This window comes from Crocodylus siamensis, chromosome 1 (genome assembly GCF_052110815.1).
Source record: "Crocodylus siamensis isolate JL-2025a chromosome 1, ASM5211081v1, whole genome shotgun sequence".
Classification (NCBI taxonomy): domain Eukaryota; kingdom Metazoa; phylum Chordata; order Crocodylia; family Crocodylidae; genus Crocodylus; species Crocodylus siamensis.
In genome coordinates, this window is record NC_143395.1 from 408,165,662 (window position 1) to 408,188,059 (window position 22,398).

Below are 22,398 nucleotides of genomic sequence, written 5' to 3' on the forward strand. Positions count from 1 at the left end.
CACTCAATTGGAGCTGCCAGGTGCTCAGCATCTCTGAACCCATAATCAAGGCCTTAAGTTTGTTCTTTGAAAACTCATCTCAGTCCCCTGTCCCCATTTAACATTAAATCAATTTGTTTTTAAGGTATAACAAAGTTTCTTAACTGGTAAGGACTGGACAAAAAGACTTTTGATTTTTTTTTTTTATTGAAGAATGGAAAAACATGAAGAATTTGGGGTGAAACCTGAGTTTTGATTTGGAAATGTTGTTACAGTATTTTATGAGAGTCACAATTCATAGATTTCATAGACATTAGGGCTGGAAGGGACCTCGGAAGATCATCAAGTCCAGCCCCCTGCCTGAGTGGCAGGAAGCCAGCTGGAGTCATAGGATCCCAGCAAGATAAGCATCCAAATTTCTCTTGAAGGTGTTCACTGTAGATGCTTGAACCACTTCTGGTGGCAGGCTGTTCCAGACCTTGGGGGCTTGGACGGTAAAGAAATTCTTCCTTATGTCCAACCTGAAACGGTCTTGCAGGAGTTTATGACCGTTCGACCTAGTCATCCCTTGGGGCGCTCTGGTGAACAAACGTTCCCCCAGATCCTGGTGGTCACCCCTGATAAACTTGCAGGTGGCCACCAGATCACCCCTAAGCCTGTGCTTTTCCAGGCTAAAGAGTCCCATGGCTCTCAGCCTGTCGTCATAAGGTCTGTTTTCCTGACTTCTGATTATACGCGTGGCTCTTCTCTGGACTCTCTCAAGCTTCTCCACATCCTTTTTGAATTGTGGGGCCCAAACCTGGATGCAGTACTCCAGCTGCGGCCTCACCAAGGCTGAGTACAAAAGGAGAATGATGTCCTGGGATTTGCTCGAGAAGCATCTATGGATGCAAGCCAGCATTTTGCTCACTTTACTAGCCGCAGCATCGCATTGCAGGCTCATGTTCATCTTGTGGTCAATCATGACCCCCAAGTTCGTTTCTTCTGTAGTGCTAGCCAGTGTAGCACTGCTGAGCCTATAAGGGTGCTGCAGGTTTTTCCTTGCATTTTACAGTGTTAAACAGGTTCTCATCTGCCCATTTGCTAAGCCTGTCCAGGTCAGCCTGGATCACCCTCTGTCTTCAGGTGTGTATAGTTTGCCCCAGAGTTTGGTGTCATTGGCCAACTTGGCCAGTCCGCTTCTAACTCCAATGTCCATGTCATTAATGAAGATGTTGAACAATATGGGTCCAAGGACAGAGCCTTGGGGGGACCCCACTGGTCACCGGGCACCATGATGAGTGACTTCCATCAATTACTACCCTCTCGGTCTGTCCATGGAGCCAATTTCCCAGCCAGCGGATCATGGTGGACCGAAGGCCAGAATTGGCCAGTTTTGCCAAGAGGTGATCATGGGATACCAGATCGAAGGCTTTTTTGAAGTCAAGATATACAACATCAATCTCTTCTCCCTTGTCCAGGTGATAGGTCACCTGGTCATAAAAGGAAATGAGATTAGTCAAGCAAGATCTACCCGCAACAAATCCGTGCTGGCTATCACTTAGGATGTTGGTGTTGGCCGGTCCATTAAGGATGGCCTCTTTAATAAACTTTTCTAAGACCTTCCCCAGGTTAGAAGTCAGGCTGATGGGCCTATAGTTAGCCAGATCCACTTTCCTCCCTTTCTTGAAGATCGGCACCACATTGGCCTTCTTCCAGTCTTCGGACACTTCACCAGAGTGCCAGGAGCTCTCAAAGATCTGTGCCAGGGGCTGGGCTATGAAGCTCACCAGCTCCTTGAGTACCCTGGGGTGTAGATTGTCAGGGCCGGCTGATTTGAAGGTATCCAGCTTCTCAAGGTGTTTCTCCACGAGGTCAGCATTGATGGAGGGCAGGGGATCTCCCTCACCCAGACCGCCCTGTTCCATGGTGGGCATGGGCATCCCATGGGACTGATGAAAGACCAATGCAAAGTACCCATTTAATAGGTTGGCTTTTTCCTGGGCGTCAGTTGTCCCGTCTGGTTTAACAGAGGTTCAGTGTTGTCCTTGCTTTTCCTCCAGCTCCCCACATATCTGAAAAAGGACTTTTTATTGTCCTTGATGCTCAAAGGTAGTTGGAGTTCAGTTGCAGCCTTGGCTTTTCTGGTTTGCTCCCTGCAGGACTGGACCAATGCAGAATATTCCTCCGTGGAGGTGAAAGTACCATGATTCTACTGGCCAAAAAATCCAATGCTGAACTTTCTGATGAGACTTGCTGCAAGATAGCACTTGCTGCACCACAGCATTTTCTTTTGCTGAGCTGTTACAAACATCTCTCATGATGTACCAGGACCCTTTGAAGCCAATGTGGCTGGCAGGATCTGGGGCACAGAGGAGAATGGAAACATGCAACATGTGAATCTGATCTTTGGAAATATCACAGAATCATTTCCAAGTCAAAATGTTCAGTTTTCAGGTAAAAGGGGAACTTGTTCCTGTTCCATTGTTTTTGCGGGGCATTTCTCATTCAGTTCCTTGAAACAGGTATACATTTTCTGTAGGAAGAAGACTTTAAAAAAAAATTGTTTAGCTGAAATTCGAGATTTCCACTGAAAACTTTCTAGGAAAAAAAGGAACTTTTTTTTAACTGGCTGTTGTGGTACACCCCTGAATACAATTCATATACTCCTGAGTATCTCATATACAGTTGAGTATCTCAATAATATTAAAAATGTATTTAAAACTAACATTTGAGCTAAGGTTAGACATCAGAGATTTCATTCCAAATGGGAGCACCATTTACAGGAAGTTGTGTGTTAAAAGGTAGATTTTTGTGCAATTCTCTAGCTCAGTGGTCTCCAAAGTGGGGTGCGTGCAAGACTATCCATTGGGGTGCGGGAAGAAAATATTTGAACTTCTATTTATATTTATATTTATATGAATATACATATATTGGGGGGGGTGCTCAAAAACGTTTCACTGATGGGGTGCACGAATATAAATATACATATATTGGGGGCATGTGCTCAAATTTTTTAGTGATGGGGGTGTGCGATCAAAAAAGTTTGGAGACCACTGCTCTAGCTAATGAGTATTAATTAGCTACACTGATATTTCAAAATATCTCCTTTGGGTATTGAAATTCTTAGCTATAAATATTTCCTGTTTCCTAAATATGAATCAGCTTGCCTGCCCAAAGGAAGCACTGGACCATCTCTAATGCTTTAAATTTTGCTCAGGAACTGCAAAGCTGAGATATGCATAATAGATCAAATTAAAAAGTGCTTCCCAATGTTAGCTTACAGTGAAAGTGGCTTTGAGACCAAACTAATTGTGGTTGAGAACAGACTAAAACACAAGCAATATCCCTCTTTCTCTATTTGAAACAGTCTCTCTTGTGTACAGTTGCCTATGTTGACACAGCAGCTAGCCTGGAAGTGCATACTCCAGTTCAGTTCTGATTAGTGGCATATGAATAGTGCACCCTGGCCTTTTTTGGGAAGAGAAATACATGCTTGTGTAAGACAAAATTATAATGAGCAAATGTATTGCTCCTCTCCCTCAAAGTTACCAAATTGTGTTAGGAGGAGCATTGACTTCTCACATTTTGGCCAGTTTTAAGGCATCCAGGAATTTAAGATACTGATCAGACTTGTTGACAAAACCATAAACTAAGAATGACTCATTTTCTGTATAATATACCATCATCCCCCCTGCACGTACTCTTTGACTATGAGCACCGAACAGCAGTCAATGACAGCCATTTCGCTTCTTTTATAAGGACAAAATGAAAGACTGTTAAAGTCACTAGGGCTGCTCATAAGACATAGAAAAGATTACAAATGCATAAGCCAACATAATTCAAATGCACATTATTTAACATAATTTCTCCATGGTTAATGTAGCAGATAGATTCCCAGTAGAAATCCAGATTTTTAATTTGCTTTCAACTTCAGGGCATATTGGCAAAGGTATTTTGAAGCTAACTAAAGAGAAAAAAATTAAGTCAGCATAAAAGTTTGCATCAAGTCATATGCTTACAAATGACAGACCCCACAGAGTAGTCAAGTAATTAAGAGTGTAGTAGTCATTACAGGGAGAACGAATAAATACGGGAAGTAAAATTTAAATTTCTACACGTCACATAGATTGTCATGTGTTAAAAAAGAGCTGTATAATTTCATTTCCTTGCGTCTTTATCAGAATCAGAACATTTAATAAAATGGAAGGGAAATAACAAAATCCTGATCATTTTCTGGAACACCCCACACTTCACCAGAGAATTTGCCAATTGAGGAGTATCGAAGTAGAGATGTGGTACTGAGTGAGGCAGCAATACATTTCTCTGTTTTAATTATTTTATAGTATGAGGCCACAATTAGGATGTCCTATGTTATGTGTCTGAGCCATGCCTATTGTCCTAGGCATGGCTCAGACACATAACTAGAGGAACTCCTACTCCCAAAAGCTCCTAGCCTAAAATCATGACAAAACATAACAGGTGGAAAAAAACAGATTATATACAGTTGGGAGCTGGAGCAAAGATGAAAACTTACTCCATTTGAATTAACTTTTTCAGGTCCTTCCAGAGCTAGCACCCTTTGGCTACCTGAAATAAAAGTGCAAAGTGATTTATTAGAACTGGTGGAGTAGCAAAAGGTTTAGAATGAAAGTGGACTTTTCCCATCAAAAAATAGCTGGCAATCTGGAGCTCACTAGTTTAAGTCTCAGCCTTTCAACTGAGTCAGTGGAGACAGAACTTAGTGGTGACTGTGTAGTCCCATTAGCTCTGCACTGCATAGTGAATTTTCATGGGAGACAGTATAGTCTAGTGGATAAAGGCACTAGCTTGGCCCCATGAGACCTAGATTCTGCTCCCTCTTCTGCTGTTAATAAACTATGTGAGATTGAACAAGGAATATAATCTCTGGTAGCTCTGTTTTTCCTCCCACCTTTTGCCTGCCTTCTCTAAATAGACTATAAATACTTCGGGACAGGGACTTAGCTCGCTGTGTTCATATAGTGCCTAGAATGATGGGATCTTGATCCTATTTGGGGCTACTATTCTGCCTGGTCTGGGGCCCATTGCAACTGGGCCTAGGTAGCTAGCCTCAGTGCATTTACCTCAGTGTAAAAATATACCAGACAGATGAAGCAGCCCCCTGCAGTGGAGTTACTTTGTCCAACACAGTGGAAAATTTATCTTAAAAGAGCTAAAACTCCACCAGTATAAATTATGCCAATGTAAGTATAGTCTATTCCTGGTTTTCCAGGAACCGTTTGCTCAAAGCTGACTATTCACAGTTCCCCTGCCTTCTAGTGGTGATATGCAGTAAGAGCTGCCTACACTTTGTGAGATCCTGGTAAATACAGCACATCTGTTTCATACCATTGTGTAATTTACACTGAGTGCATCTACACATGCAATTAATGCAAAGCAATAAAATCCCGTGCAGTTTACACCATAGTTCATTGCTCCTGGGCACACCATTTGAATGTGCCCTGGGACCTCAGCATGTTGAGCTGGGTTGGAGCAACCATGGCTGGTAGGGGACCCAGGGGATGCTCCTCCCCAGCTCAGTGGGCTACAGAGGGGCTGGCTGGGGTACAAGGGTGCTCCAGTGCAGAGCTAGCTGGCAGGCAGCCCCTACACTGAAGCACCCTCATCCCCAGCCATCCCTGGACAATGTACACATGTGCTGCTGCAGAGTAAAAAAAGACTCCACAGCAGGGTAGTACTTGTATTTCTATGGGAGACAGTGTAGTCCAGTGGATAAAGGCACTAAGCTTGGACCCATGAGAACTGTGACCCATGAGAATTACACGTCTGTATTTACAAGTATTGTCCTGCTACAGAATTCATTAGTTTACTCCAGCCTAACCGGGGGGGCACATGTAGACGCACAACATTTACTGCAGAGCTAATTAAGAAACTGCAATAAACGTCTCGTGTACATGTGCCCGTGGACATAGAACCGATGTAAATTACATCAGGGTATGTGTTCATCTGTCCAGGCCTGTTGTGAGGCAAATAATTACTTTCCTCCCAGGCTTTTCTGTCATGACTATCGTTCTGTTGTCTGAGCGTTACATGCATTGAAATAGATTTATCTTCTCAGTACCTTTGTGCAGCAGGTACTGCAGGACAGGGAGTTTAAGACTAATTTTTTTTCCAGAGTCTTTACTAGTTTGGGGCAACTTCTCGATGCGGTGTCCATCATGCAACACCTTGGGCCTGATGTCTTTTTCAAAGCAATTGATGTGTTTTATAGCTTTTTCCATATTCAAAATGAAATGACCTATCATCACCCCATTTCCAGAAGCATATATATTTTACCGTACAGCTTTTCATTACTAATTACTCAGTTAACAATATCAATATAATAAATAATTAGTAAATAATACTAGTAAAAATCTAGCTCTTTGTATTTTTAGGTAATCAAAATCCATATTCCAGACAATCTCTAAGCTACTAATTTAGAGTGGAAGCATTTTTGTGGCTTGCTTTATGAATTACAGTATAGCTCTTTGTTTACATTTTCCTTCCCATCATGACTTCTGCCTGTATCTGCTAAGGAGCAGAGCACAGTAACCCAGGCAGAGCTCTGTGCCTAGTGTGACACTGCTTCAGGTCCTCATTAAGCACTGCTGTGTTGTGTAGACACGTATTTTGTGGCTCTTCCTTTACTCCTCCTACATTTGTTTCTTTTACTTTTTTTTCTTTCCTCTTTCTGTCTGAGTCCTGTACATGCATTCACTTTTTCAGTTATTGCTACTTCATTTACAAGTGTTCATACATATACACAAATATACACACACAGCCTTAACCTATTTGCACTCCTGTTGACCTTATGCTTCTTTTCTCGCTTGTTTTCTGCTTTGTTTTCTATCTCATGCTTGTTAATTCCTGGTTGCTCACTCTTTGGTGCCATGCTACTGCAAACCAGCAGTTAAGGTGGGTGGGAGAACACACAAAAGGATATGCAGGATGCAGTAGTACCTAGATGTCTATTTTGTGCCTTATTTATCGCAAAATAATTTATATATGTGGTATCTAAATGAAATCATGCTATAAGGAGCGGAAGAACCACCGAAAAAGTGGTTTGAGCCTTTGGCTTTGACTTCAGAGTAGCTGTATAGCTCCATCTACTGCCTGTCTGAAATAAGTTTTTTTTTTTAAATAATCAGTTACTTGAAATGACTGCCCTTTTCTTTGTCTTAGACCTTGCATTTCTATAGACAAATAGTACACTTCTACTTATCCTATTTCTCATGCAAAATCTTACCTTTTTAAAATTACTGTTTATTATTTCAGTTAATTAAAGCTCCATTAAGCTGACTCCTGATTTACCAGCCTGCTATCCTTGTGTCTTGTTTCATTTTCTGAAGATCTCCATTAGCTAATATAAAGCCCATCACTGTATTATGCATTCTGCCTGGAGTCCATTCAGATCTATTTAGAATTACGTTCTTACGGGATCTAAAAGGAAGAGAGTGAGTTTTCCTAAAGTTACTTTCCAAATGTCCTCCCATTTCTCCTCAGACCATAAAAGCTAAAGTTCCAAGCTCTTTTTAATCATTGTTTCATAGAATCATAAAATATGTATCCCGAAGTCTGGTTAATGAAATGTTAACTCAGAATATAAATCCATGCTGGCTGCTTGTGATCAGCCTTTCCTTCTCCAGATGCTTGCAAACGGCCTTCCTTAGGATATGCTCCAGTAACTTGCCAGGTAAGACTAGCCAGTCTGCAGTTTCCTGGGTCCTCCTTTTTGTCTTTTTTAAAGAGGGGCACTATGTTGGCATACCTCACCCGTCTCCCGTGACTTCATGGTTCCTCACCCATCTTTGGTACTTCATCCATCTCCCCCAAATATAGCAATTTATAGCCTAGGTCTGCTTGCACCCCCAAATAGTACTTTACATTAAACTGTGCATTCCCATGGCAAGCGCAGCACATGCATAAAGAGACAGCACATTAGGCTTGACCAACACCTGTATAGATCAGGCACTTTAGTGGGGCTTTTTGGGCACTTTTATCTAATTGCTGATTGAATCAGCTTTAGATAAAAAAGTCAAAAGCCCTGCCAAAGCACCTGGTCTATACAGATGCTGCAGAACTGGGTTGAAGTAACACACTGCTTCTTCTGGTAAAGTGTGTTTTTTTTTTTTTTTAACATCTGCAGGCAGCCTCGATCACACATGTCAAGCCCACAGTCTCCCTGGGTGTGTCTACACATTCATTAATGTGCTGTATTTACAGCACATGGAGTTTAGTACTTGTAATGACCTGTATTAGCACAGATTAACAGTTTTTTAGTGACATGAATGCTCATTAGACTAAATCTACTCCACATTAATGCATTAGCACAGGTTTTGCCAGCCATGCTAATGTAGTAGAATTAGTCTTCTGCGTATTAGGCGTGTTGTGTAGATGCTCCCTCTCTATATTTAATATCCTTTTGGGGATTAGAAAAATGCATTGTTAGACTAGTCCCTTTCCCCATTATTTGTAAGAGATAAGCTTAAGTGCACATTAAAATATGGTTAGTACAAAAGTGCGGCTTGATTGTTAAACCAGAACACTTGACTTCAGGGTTTTAAAATGCAGTTTCCAGGTTTGCAAGTGGTTTTTTTTCTTTTCCTTTTCTTCTGTTTTCTTTCACCTGGAGCAAGTTAGTCGTCATTCTGCATGCTGTGAGCCTTCATTTATAATTATTCCTAAAGCTCTGTGTTATTCTCAGAGGAAAGGCATGGTACATGTGCCAAATGTAGTTATTTATTAACCCAAGAAAATCCGCTAATTAGCTTGTGAATATTGTCAGCAAATGGGTTGACATCCTCTATTTCCCACAGTTCTTGCAATATAAATATTATCAGCAACTGTCCCCATAGTGAAGTGACTGTCAAGTCTCTCCGTTCACATCACACTGTTGTTGCTGAGCCCCCAGGACTCAACAAGATGGGTTGAAATGAAATAAATTTCAAGAGTTGCTGTACAGTTGGCTGTTCTCAGTGTGGTCCAATAGAAGCTGTGATTGAGTAAGCTGAACTGAAAATTTGGTATGCTAATCGTAGCACCTGCCATTTTACCCATCACTTGTTGAGCCTCCTCACAAGATAAGCAACCAAAAACAGAAGGCGAACTTTGTGGTCAGAAAGTCAAAATTGCAAAACAGTGCTGACAGGGTTTCAAGCAGAAAGCTATTGACTTGACCAGATGGCAGGGATAGACTAGTAGGATCACCATCTCTTTGTCGAACTGTATAGCATAGTAGTCACTAGATACGCGGATGTATTTGACCTACTCTTTTCCATAGCCCTGGGTTTGAACTTTAGGATTCCCCAACCAGCCTGCCATGTACAAAATAACTAAATGTGATTTTAAACACAAATTGTGATTCTCATGTCTTCTCACTGTGCTGTACATAAAATATTCACTCGGCATTTCTACCTTTCTCCAATACTAAGCAGTCAGTTAAATCATTATCATTGGTAAACCTAGCTTTTACATCAGAGGATGAGGAAATCTCAAAGCACCAGAAAAAGAGGAAAGTGAAGCATGGAGCAATGAAATGCCTTGCCCAAAGTCACCTAGCAGATCAGTGACTTCTAGAACAGAATGAACATCTCCTGAGTCCTACTTCTGTGCTTAATCCACTCGCTGACATTTCCTCCTTATAAACTGCTGATTTATAAATCCAGTGTAGGCCCAAAATGTGTTGAAGTATGTTATATCCAAGCTGCCCTTGGCCAAGAATGTTCTGAAAACATTGCTACTTAACAAGTGAATGGCAGCCACCCAGGAGAAATAAAAAGCATTGTTGTGAGTTCGAAATGCTTGACCTTTCGTGACTAAATAGTCCTCATGAGATAAAGAGAGAAAACAATATGTACCTTTGCTCAGGGCTGTATTTTCTGATTGTTCTCTCCCTTTGCAGTATCAAGAAAGAATTATAAGATGGAAGGCCACAAGAGTGTGATTAATGTCTTACAGTGCAGGTTTACAATTTCCTTTATAAAATATCATAAAAGAAACTCCTTTATTCTTTTCTTAATCTAACACAAGTATAAATCAGCAAGACTTTACTAGACTAAAGCCATTGTTGGAGGGTCAATAATAGGTTTTTACTTAGAAGAACACCTGCTCATTTTAGAAGTTTGCTCCTGTAACCATGTAAACACCTCAGTAGCTTTATTCAGTCATGCAGGGTGGCTACATATGTTTAGGGGAGGTGCTCTACCTCACAGTGCTTTACACAAAGCGCCATGACTTAGAGCCTTGCCCCCCAACACCCAGTAGATGTATGCTTGGTGGGTTGGTGGGGGGCTTGAGTCTGCCTGCATTGGCCGTGGACAGGGGGTGGGGGTGCACTCCAGCAGCTTTCCAGAAGGCTGCCAAACCACCCCTCTCCCCAGCCTCACCTCCCCGCCCCAGCTTCAGCCTTGGCAAAGCCAAGATGGCAGTTGCATGCTGCCACTGTCAAGAGACTCAGGCCAGGGGTGAGGGAAGGGGGGCCTCTCTTTCCCCACCCCCAGCCAATCCTTTTGACAGTGGCATCATGGAGCTGCTGGCTCATAATGCATGGGCCTTGAGCTAGTGCTTGTTTCTGTGCAGCAGGGGAGGGAGGGAGAGGGGATGGCATGCAACTGCCAGCCTGGCTTTGCTGCTGGACATGGAATAGCGCCTCACAGGCCCAGCCCAGATCCCTGCAATGCCCCAGCCAGGGTCGCTGAGGGAGTCCCATGAGGCAAAGGGACTCTGTTCCACCCTGTCTCCCAACAGCTCTGGCCACAGCAAAGTCCAGCTACATGCTACCTGTTGCCTCCTTTCCCTCCCTTCCTTACTACACAGGGGCATGCACCAGCCCAAGGCCTGTGCATGCAAAAAATAAATCCTCAAGGGAACACAAGTTTGCTAAGGCACTCTGCTCTATAGCTCCTTCAACTAATAACTGATTTATTGTGGGTTAATTTTTCTTGCACTCCGCCATTTTAAAAGTGCTCTGTAGCCATGTATGTGTCTTGCATCACAGCTGTGAATCACGCAAAACATGTCATTTGTATAAACCCTTGCAATCTTATTGGCTTCAATGGGATTACATGTATGAGTAAAGGGGGAAGCACAGTTAAATGATTGTAAGATTGGGTGTGAATGGAGGTTTTGAACTTGAAGTGGGTGTTTTCTAAGCTTGACATTTTTCATGAGCAATTAAACACTAGATTAAAGCTCCCATTGGGTTTTGATAAATGTTTCCGCTGACTTTTACAAATCAGTACCTATAACTACAGCTGTAAAGGCAGTGTAGCATTGTCACCTAATACAAGGAAAAAGGTTTTGCCATGGGTGAAAAGACAATACAGATGTTAGGGCATCTGCAAATATTTGTTAAACTTTAAGCGAATGATAACTTATTCTTTTGCAGGCAGCCTTAGATTTAATGTACGTTTAGATTATGTGAATGTGAGGGTTTGGTAATGGGCTTTAGAACTTTTCATTTGCATGTGTTGTACCCCTTGGGTGGTACAGAAATGACATCTGTTTCCAAGGAGCTTATTCCAACACCTTTCTCCATCACAAAAGATGCATGTAAAGCATGCTAGGTTTAATAATATGATATACATGCATCAGTTACATTTCACATTACAGAAGGCAACTGTTGCTTTCACTGAAAGAGAATCCTTTTAGGATTTTCACTTTTTATTCACTTCAAAATTTCTGACATAAATCAAGAAACCTTTATTTATCCTTTCCACTTTCTCCAGTCAGGCTTGGGAAATGCATTCTCCAACAGATGACACTGAGCGTGAAGGGAAAGCAAAGGTAGATTATCTGATTGATGGGTCTTTATTCCTCTGTGGATTAAAGGGTCCAAATTCTGGACCACCTGGGAAGAATTGGCCATTGACTTGTTATTTTCAGCTGAGAGGAATCTTATAGATAGAGAAAAGCAAAAGTAGGCAATAAGATGTGCAGACGATTTTAGAGCTAACTAGCCCTCCAAAAGAATATAGTCCCCAAAGTCTGGCCTAACTCCCACTTCAGGTACTTAAAGACCAAAATTATGATTCTCAAAACATTTTCTCAGCTTTTGCCTAATGCTGGAGGTGTCTGAACTCCATAGGTAGCTTCTATTTTTGTCATTAAAGCTTCCCAGGTGCCTGAAGTTGTGCTCCTGGGCATGCTCAGGAGCTAATCCAGACTTGGCATCAAGCCGGTCTCGCACCTGATCTCTTTTGGGATTTGTAAAGTAGGACTTCCCCTGCCTGAGTCTCTTGAAGAGCTAGATTTAGTAGGGCACCTCCCAGGTGAATGCTCTAACCTCTAGGCTAGAAAGTCATCCATGTGCCTGCTTTCTTTTTCTTGTCCAGTGTCTATTTAATATTCCATGAAAAGTGGAGCAGCTTCAACAGGACAATGGAGCTCCCTGCCAAGAACAGTGTCTAGCCTTCTTGTTAGGGTACTTTTCTGGGACAAAGGAGAGGTGGGTTTCAAGCTTCTTAGAAGAGGGTACTGAATGCAGGTCTTCTGTCTCTAGCGTGTGTGCTCTAGCCACAGAGATATTGGATAAAAGAGGGTTATGGCAGCCACATCACTATCTCCTTTGACTGCTGCCTTTGCTTTGAACCAAAGGATTGACCTCGTCCTCAATTCTTGAACAAATAGGCTTGGGTATATGACTGTCCAAGGAAGGTCAGTGTTCTGCATCCCAGCTGGAGAGAGCCCTGGAGAGGGGCATTTTTTAAGCAGTTTGACTACGTGGTTCCCCACTCAACAACTGTTCTGAGGGGATCAACTCTGCACATCCATTACTTAGGGAACCATGGTACCTAATACTGGGCTATAGTATCCACTCCAGTAGCCATGACCTTAACATTTACAACATGCAAGAGAGGTGTCTCCTCTCTGAGGTGAATGCCCTCATCACAGGGCTGGTGCAATAGATCCCCAGACAGGATGCACCTCTGAGTCACTGTTCCCTGCGCTGATGGTGCATATTAATTGAAATGAAGAGTGGTGGTCAAGGCCAGCTCCTGGGAGATGGGAACATGGGTGAGAACCCTCAAGCTAATTCACTCTAACACTCCCTGGACAAGGAATTGAACTACTAAAGTACTGGACAAAAGGTGGGCTCCAACCCCTATTACAATCACTGCTTTTGAATCCATGGGGCCTTGGCTGGTGTATTTTATATAGAAATCGGTAAGGTCGGTGCCTGTTAAACATGTGCTGAGATCAGGACCTTCAAGGGTCTTAGGCATAGGAAATATATCTGTATGATGAATCCCAAACTAAGTCATACATAAGAGGCTGAAACACTCACCCCTGCCCAGGATAGTAGCATATGTGTAAATATTTCAAAGGAGTCCCATTTTCAGAAGTGGCCAGGGCTTATAGAAGCCTATGTCATATTTAAAAGCTATATGAATTAGGCTCCAATGTTACTCACGTTGCTTTTGGAAGTATCACTCTAAATCCCTATATTTAATGGGACAGGTTCCTAAATTGTTACATAGTGTTGAAAACTTTATGTCAAATTAATGCCATGTTTAAAATAGCAAAACACTTACTGCACTAATAACAATTTGCCTCAAATGATATGTCACAGGTGGGAGGGAAAGGAATCCATTGGAAAGTCTCCATATTAAAATGTGGCCTGTGCGATGAAGCAAAATCTATTCCATGTTGTTCTGAGGCCCCAGGAACCTGAAACAATTATAAAATATGTTCTCATCCCTTAAGGGGGACACACTGCATTGGTGGTAGGTAATATTAAAAGAAACTGTCTGAAAGGTCTGACTTTATTCTCCAAACAAAGATGAAAGGGGTGGAATTTTTATAATACTGGTAAATATGCGTTTATTAACACACTGTGCTAGATTTGGCAAATTACTAAGCTGTGTGTATAGTGATCAGTGTTCTCAGTTCCAAACAAATGTCAATGAAAATAAAGAGCACCCTATACTCTGTATGGAAACAATGGTCCCCTATACAGGCAAGTTCACAGGCTGCTTATTGGCAGTGATTGTGACTGGTGGATTTTTTTAAATTGTCAGTTTTGCTACTAATGCATCTGTAATGTCTTGACAAATGATAAGAGTAAAATAATGATTTGCAAAGTATTACACATGTACTTACACTCAAGCATATGAGTGGTTTAAGGTTAGGAACATATTCTAAACTAGTAATTTTTATGTAATGCTGACTTATTCTGGAAATAACTATGTTATTCTAGCTAGCACGAGGAATAGATTTGAATCTGATGGCCATATCCTTAAGCAGTTACCTTCTAAATTTCTGGGTGTCCATGACAATAGGACACAGGAGATGATTCAGGATCTGATGAAGCGGGGGGTGCAGGAACAGTGACTGGTGCTGTAGTGGTGACTGAACCCTTCACTTTGAGCCCCCACCCTCTCTCCACACTGGGGCTGCAAATCATGCCATGGGAGCTGCAGTCAGCTGCAGCTGCATGGGAGCTGCAGTCAGGGACTTTTTAAAGTCTCCCAAGCAAGTAAGAATATCTCACTTTCTCTTCCCTCCTTAGAGGCACATCCCATCCTGTTCTCTTCCCTTCCACCTACCACTGTCACTATCCCCACTGTCTCTGAGAGTAAGAGGAGCTTCAGAGCTGCTCTAGCTGGGCTCAGCTTGGAACAGTGGCAGTAGGCAGATGGGTTCCCTTCCTTGTGCCTGCTCCTGTGTTTGCAGGGAACATCTGGAAGACCAGATAGGGAAGGTTCATCCACTTGCCCACTGTCACTGCTGCTGCTGCTGTCCTGAGCAGAGCCTAGGCTCTGGCTAGTCTGGCTGCAGAGGGACAGGATAGTGGGCACAGTGGTGGTAACAGGTAGAGGAGGTGGGGACATGGGAGAAGGAGATTGAAAGGGGAGGGGAGATGACATGGCTCTGAGCACTGAAGGGAAAGGAAGGAGAAATTCTTTACCTTCTTTGGGGACTTAAAATAAGTCCCCAGCTGCTCTTCTTGCTATGTGTTCAAAAAGGTGGGGTGTGGATAAGTCACTGCCCCACCCCCTGCCCCCTTCAGATCTGTCCCTGGATTTAGGAGACTTGGTTTCTTTTTCCACCCTGCTGCTGGCCTGCTACATGGCTTGAGGAAATCATTTCCTCTCTCTTTGCTTTGGTTATCTCATCTGTAGTACAGCCTAATGATACTTGATACCTTTGTACAGTACTTTGAGATCTACCAATGAAAACTGCTATAGAAGAATGAGTTTTAGTCCTATATCTTGGTGGCATCATTTTGAGCAACTTGTGAAAACCATAAAAATACCCTTAACCCCCTTGAGGGGAAAAGCATTTAGGTGACCCTACAAATGTGTGTTCTTTACAAGGTCAAGCTGCAATTTCATGTAGATCACTCGGCTTTCAGCTTGGTTATACAGTAAAAACCTGGATTCTTCACAGGTTTACGTTCTTAACCTCCCTAGGAAATACAGATTAACAGAATCTTAATAGGTAATGTGTATCCACAACAAACAGCTGTGCTGAATCACTGAGGTACTCCATATGTTTGCTAAAGCTTTTACTTCAAAGGGCGATGCTTACCTAAACTATTGCATGGGCCCACTGATGGGCTCCAGCTGAAGAGATGTGTAGCTCTTTGAACGCATGCCCACAGCTAGCAGCAGAGTAACTCGCTCTTAATTCTGCAACTAAGTGCATTGCAAGCCATGTTGATGTCACTTGCTCCAAATTGGACGGAGCTAAGCAAGTTCCACTTTGCTTTTCTGCATTATAATACCAAGCACAGAAAGTAAAAAGCATCATATACACATAGATGATTTTTGCAAGCTACACATAGCATTGGTAGAAATAATAAATGAATTTGTGAAATGCCTTGAAATGAATTATGAAAGAAATCTAGCACTTAAGGTAGTCAAAGCTATTACAGTGGAGTGAATTAGCAGGCAAAGACCCTCAGTTGTTTTCTTGAGAAGATATAAAAAAATAGAACCCAAGTTAATTCCTACTACAGTATAACCTCATACATTCAGATATCAAAAATCTGGAATTCACAAAAATCCAGCGCATTTAAAAAATACACTACTTCAGCGAGTAGCAGCAGCCAGTCCTGGATCAGCGGAGGGGGAAGCTTGCACGCGGCAGCTGCCACCGCCATCCACCACCCTGCGCTGCTGCTCTGTGTGTGGCTACTGGTGGGGCACCAGCTGCCACTACCTCTCCTCTCCCTGCCCCCCTGCTCCACGACTGACCGCTGCTCCAGTTTCAGAAATCCGGCATTTTCAAATTTCCAGCAGGTGCTCGGTCCTGAGCATGCTGGATTTATGAGGTTATACTGTATGCCCATTCCCCAGTGAATAGACCTTGCTCATTTGCTAAATGGTTTTCTTAGGTAGCAGCATGCCGTTGTAGCTTGAAGAAAAAGTAATGTGACAGAGATGCTGAGTAGTGCATATGCTGTATGGTGCTTTTGAATGGATAAGCAATATTGTTTTGTTTCTATACAGAGAGCCTCGAAAAATCATCCTGCACAAAGGCTCCACGGGACTTGGTTTTAACATTGTAGGAGGAGAAGATGGGGAAGGCATTTTCGTATCTTTCATCTTAGCAGGTGGGCCTGCTGATCTCAGCGGAGAGCTACAGAGAGGAGATCAAATTTTATCTGTAAGTATCCCTCCTGTTCATTTTCACTGGCCAGTTACCTGTTCTTCCGGTTTATCTGCCGTGTTTTGGGGAAAACGTAACACAGGCTATTTGGAAGCAACCGTGTCATGTTTTTATGTGATGCGATAGTTCAGGTTCAATGGCTAGAGGCGGCAGATTCACTACTACATATTTTGTTCATGGATCTTAATTTTATGTCAGTTGTTTGTGACGTTAAGATATGCTTTGCTCAGGATGGCACTTTGCATTGGTTGGTTCAGTACAACAGTAAACCCTGAGAGATGCCAAACAGGTATACAGCAGCCCTACTGATTTAGCCCCTGCCTAATATTTTCCTATTAACCCAGCCAACCAGGTCAGCTGTCTCACATTCCTGGTTGCTGTTGAGAAACAAACTTCTTAATTTCTGGAAAAAGTGGGTATATTTTGCCACTTCTGTCCTGTCAACTTTACTCTGCCCTCCATACTATCCATATGGACCCCTACAATTCTAGCTGTGTACATTTTTCTCACCGCTGCCAGCTAGAAATATATGTCGGTCTTTTCCTCTCAGGTGGGTAGCATTTGGGAGAGAATAGACTGATCTGAAAATTACACTAATGCAAAATTTCAGGAATTTGCATATAAGGTCCAGTGTTTCCAACATCAAGTTAAAGCACAGAGGGCCAAGGGGAGGGGGAGGGAATCCAACATAATACCACCAAGGGTTTCAAATACCCCAAGATTATATTTGTCTACACTCCATGTGGCACAAAAATCGTAGAAAGCATGATGGGGATGCCTAGCTGGGGAGACTTACCTACCTCACTCCTGGCTTTGCCCCCAGAGAAGACTGTGGTCTTTCCAAATTCATTCTAGTAGCATCATATGATCACCACGCTATTGTGGCTGTGTTTGGGAGAGTTTCCACAACATACAAAACACATAATATGCAAACTGTAATGAACAAATCTAATAACATGATCCCATGGAGTGTGCAAATGACCAGACTCTGTGCATCTAAAGACCTAAAACACCAAAATAAAGGTCAGTGAGAATTTCAGAGGCGCTTATTTACATGTGGGCTCGGATTTACTAGAGCTTCTGCACTCAGTATGCTGAGCTTTTTTGAAAATCTGAGCATAAATATCGCACTGTGATCTTGGCTACTCAATTTACCTCCTAAATTGTATCTGACATTCTGTCCCTAAGTGAATGCAGAACACCCTGCTTTTGCAGACATTTATAATATGCTCGTTTGACATGGCCTCTGCTACTTTAATTGCAATTCAAATTACTATTCCATGGGGGTAATGTTATTTGTGTGGGTTTTTTTGCATCTGAATACTTTATAAAGTATGTTCTGCTTTTCATTTTATACATACAAAATGTAAGGTTTAGAAGGGCTAGAGCTATTTAGGAACCCAAGCCTTTCAGTCAATTGATGGCATGTAGTTTCTACTTGGGTGCTTTAAAACTTTTAAATCCATAGGCTACAAAATAGAAGCTGTGTTGTACTGTAAAACAAATCCTGCCCTCTTCTGGGCAAGTGTCACATTTTAGAGAACAGGCTCTGACCTGCTGTATTTTTGTGCTAGGCACTAGGCTGAAGTTGTGGGTAGCAGTCCACAAAGTAGTTGTTTCTCTGTGGCTTGTATGAGAAGCAGTTAGGTGATGATATGTCTTTATAGGCAACTACCCAGAAGCTCTCAGACAAAAAAGGAGAAAGGGGTGAAGAGGAGAAGGGTATATTTTAGCAAATTTATGCAGATCACTGGATCTGACATTATTAATCAAGCACCATGTTCCTTTCCATTACTCGCATGTAGCAGGCTGGTCTACAGCGTGGGTAGTACACCACTAGTCTGTGGCTAGCTCTGCTCCAAGACTGCAGCTCAGCACCCACAATGAGAACCCTTAGTTAACAATATCTTTTTCTCTCCCTGGTGCCCCACTCTTGGTGCAAACTTAATTTCCAGAGCGTGCTTTACTTCCAGATCTATGAGCAGGTTGAGGAATATGAAAAAGGGGAGTGCAAAAGATGTGACTGATGCCTGCACGAGTGGCTGCAGTCCCCCACCTCCCCCCTATGGGAAAACTGCATCATGGTAGCAGCAGCCGGGGACTTTTTTGAGGCCCCAGAACAGGTATCACTCCCTCCCCACCCCCGTTCTCAGCAACCCCTCCCCTCTGGTACGTAGCAGTACCTCTCATCCCCTCCCATTTCCTCCTCCCCCACTCCATCAGGGTTTGCATCTGGATGTAGGAAGCAGGAACCTGGCCCCGGCTGACGGGGGCGCAGAAACCCCCTGCCCTGCTCCAGCCAGATGCATTAGTGAGCGGCTGCGTGGCATGCTGGGCTAAGCCATGGACAGCATCAGCAATGCACAGGTCCCTGCATCCAGCAACTGCTTCATGTCCAGTCCCCACAGGTGTCCCACACAAAAGAGCACTGGAAAGAAGCAAGCATCCACTGCTGCTACTGTCCCCAGCCCAGTCTGGCACCCTCCTGGCTGCTTCCGGGCTGGTAGGGGAAACCTCTGCTTGGTCTCCCTGGGGGTTCCCCACAAGCCCAGGGCTCCAGCCAAGCTTCGGATCCCACAGGGAACCCAGGTGTCTGCAGCCCCAGGGAGCTGGAGTCTCCAGGAGGTGAGCTGCACTGTTGAAGGGGTGTTCAACTGCACCACTACACTCCCTGGAGCCAGCCCTGTTCATCACCTAAAGCTAATACTCCTTCTTCCTCCTTCATGTACTTTTTCTAAGCAGACCATACAAGGCAAAGAGAAGTTCTGCATTTTAGTTCTAGGAGAGAAAGTGTCAGGATTAAAAAATAAGACTGTGGCTCCATCTAGTGTCCATGAAGCTCATTCACAAGCACTCCAACACCAGCATAGGATTGGCTACCCCGCATTCATCATCTCTGTGTTTCTAATGAATTTGATTGTGGCTCTGGAATTCATTTGCAGATGTATATGGATAAAAGCCTTGGCAGCCTGAGGCTATATTTTTCATGCTTAGTGTCAGTAACATCTTTATAATTTTTCTTTCATTTGTGTATTGATAGCATGCAAAATAGTACTTTTATGTTTTAGGGTCTGCATAGCAATTCAACATATGATCTAGATGTTGCAAATAAAAAGGACTTACCTCAAAATCACATTCTAGAGAATGTAGTTCAGTATTCTTCCTGAGTGCCCCCTTCATACAGAATAATAAAAGTGGTAATTAGAAGCAATACACTCTTCACTAATTGGGGCTGATTCTATGTAAGCTCCAGGATAGAGGCACAAAGGAATGGATGGATTGAAATGATCAGTGATGCAGTGCTTAATATTGAGATGCCTGTCTCCCAGAGTGCAATCTAGTGGCCTGAGTTAGGCACCTAAACTTCTCTTTGTAACATCTGGGGAGAGCTAAGCACCTCCAAATAAAATTCATAGCACCCAGAATATTGGGTATGGAACAGCTAAACATAACCGGTAGGAAATGCAATCACAGGAGTGTCTCTCTCAGGCATAGCTACCATACTTTAGGGTGCAGAGAGACTCTGCTTTATCTAGAGTTCCTCTCAAAACCAAGGAAACGTCACGCCTTTCTTCTGATGCAAGAGCTGCTCCCTTTCTTCCACCCTCAATTTTTATACAGTAGCCAGTTTATTAGAGCACTTATCTAGGATGTGAGACCCAAGTTCAGTTCCTTTCTCTAATTAAGGGGGTTAAAACCATCAGCTCCCACCACCCTAGAGACTGTCCTAATCACCATACTATATGTTGCTCTGGGTTGGGAAGACCCCTTCTGTAGAAATTATTCCATTGTGTGGAGAAGTCAATATTTCCTGGGCCAGAGAGAAGAGCAAAAGTAGGTATATCTCTCACTATTCATGAAGAGCATGTATGCCTCCCCTCTTGCCCATATAAGACATAAGGTAGGAACTGTCAAACTTTTCCACACAGCCCTCTCCTCCCCTTTCCCTCTAAATGGGAAGTCCTCCCACTCATCAGGGCTGAGGACACTCCCTAGATTCCTTTTAAGTACCCATGACCGTGTGGCCTCCTACAATGGGAGCAGTGCAGGATTTCTTCTCTCCTAATTCCACTTCCCACCCCCTTCCCACCCTTACACATTCTGCTTGGGCTACACTGCAATCCACTTTAATTCAGGACTAGCCAGCATTCATTTCCAGCTTCCTGGCCAAACCTCAACTCAAATAGCTAATCTGACTCCCTAAATTCTTTCTTCAGTTTAAAAAAAATAGAAATGTAGTCTCTTCCAGTCCAAAATTACTCTGTAGGGTAGTGTATAGTATTGCCTTGTGCTGGAAACAGTAGACATGTTTCATCCCACAGGTGGCTGCAGCATATTCTGTGCATAGCCTTTGAACTGAGGCAAAAGCTGTCCTCATTTCAAGGGGGACACGAGGGATGAGAATAAGGAAATTCATAGCACCCAGAATATTGGGTATGGATGAGGGATGAGAATGAGGAAAGAATGTGACCCACCATTTGTAAAGTATTTTTGTGGGGAAGTGCCATATGCAATTAAAATGAGATTGTTCAAATGAGGAAGAGACTGCTTCCAGCTCATAAGCCTGGACTGCAGTCTCTCCAGCCCCCTCTACATGTTACAGGTATTGCACAATTAATTAGTTATTTGTACAAATACCTTAACGCTACCTACATGTGCAAAGTAGGCATCACCTCATAAAAAGCTCTGACCAGCTATAAAGTTAGACCTCAAAAATGTGCACTCACTTTGTAGCTGGTGGCTATCACACTTTAATTTGCACAGGTAGCCAGATCTCCCATATGGCTGGGAGCCCCATCAGCTGACAAGGCTCCCAGCCACAGGGGTGCACCGTGCCCAGGATGAAACCCCCAGCCTTGCAGATCACAGCCACGGTGATTTTCAAGGCTCAGAGGTGCATGAAACCCCCAGCCCACATGGGGCTTTTGGTCCCAGCTGCGCCCCACATGCAGCCAGGACCGAGAGTCCCTGCAGCTGATGGGGCTCCTGGTCCTGGTTGTGCCTCACATGCAGCCAGGATAGAGAGTACCACAACTGTCAGCCCTGGCTATGCCTCAAGCAGCCAGGCCTGAGCATCCCGCAGCTGATGGGGCTCCTGGCCCTGGCTACACCTCATGCAGTAGGAGCCCTGCCAGTTGTGGGGATTCTTGGTCCTGGCTGCGCATGGGCCCCATGGTTGGGAGCCCCCTCAACAAAGCAGGCTTCAAGCCCATGGGAGCCTGCTTATTGCCAATGCAAGGTGAGCCCAGGATTGGGCTCCCTCACACTGGCAATAAGGCATGATTGGATCTAACAAGTGATCTCACAATTGCCCCTTCTTTCATGCACATGTGGCATGGCAGGAGGCATGATTGTGGGGATCACACATTAGATCCAACCCTGCCTTTACCTGCACATGTCAAAGGAGCCTCGGTTATCACCAGGGGGCTCTGGGTTTTGAGCTGTGCTTTGCCACACCAGTGCACAAAAGGGAGAATGCTTGCCAGCTCCCGAGACAGGGGTTATATACAGGTGTTACATTTCTGCTAGGAAAAAAAACTGGCACAAAAAAAGAGAGAGCATGCAGCCATGCAAGGGCTTTCTTGCAGAAGAACAATGTCTCTCCCACAAAAAAGCTCGGCTTCTTCCAGCCAGGAAGATCTAGTCCCTCCTGCTCTAATTTGAATGGCTATATCCTTCTCTTGGGTGTTGAGGACACCCAGTAGCCCACAGTCCTTTGCTTTCCCACCCTCTATTCAAGAGAGGGAGCAGGGGAGAGAACACTGGCTCCCTGACAGTCCACCCCATCTTCCTACCCTAGCTCCT

The 22,398-nt window shown here is 43.5% G+C and overlaps 1 protein-coding gene across 17 annotated transcripts in view; it reads left to right on the forward strand.

The window, feature by feature from the left end:
- Positions 1-22,398, forward strand: part of DLG2 (discs large MAGUK scaffold protein 2) — a 1,617,582-nt gene that overhangs the window by 1,252,149 nt on the left and 343,035 nt on the right. For all 17 annotated transcript variants that reach the window (XM_090030660.1, XM_090030651.1, XM_090030653.1 and 14 more), the window contains one exon: positions 16,434-16,590. In XM_090030660.1, coding sequence (XP_089886786.1) covers positions 16,434-16,590 — 157 coding nt within the window. The remainder of the gene's footprint in view (positions 1-16,433; positions 16,591-22,398) is intronic.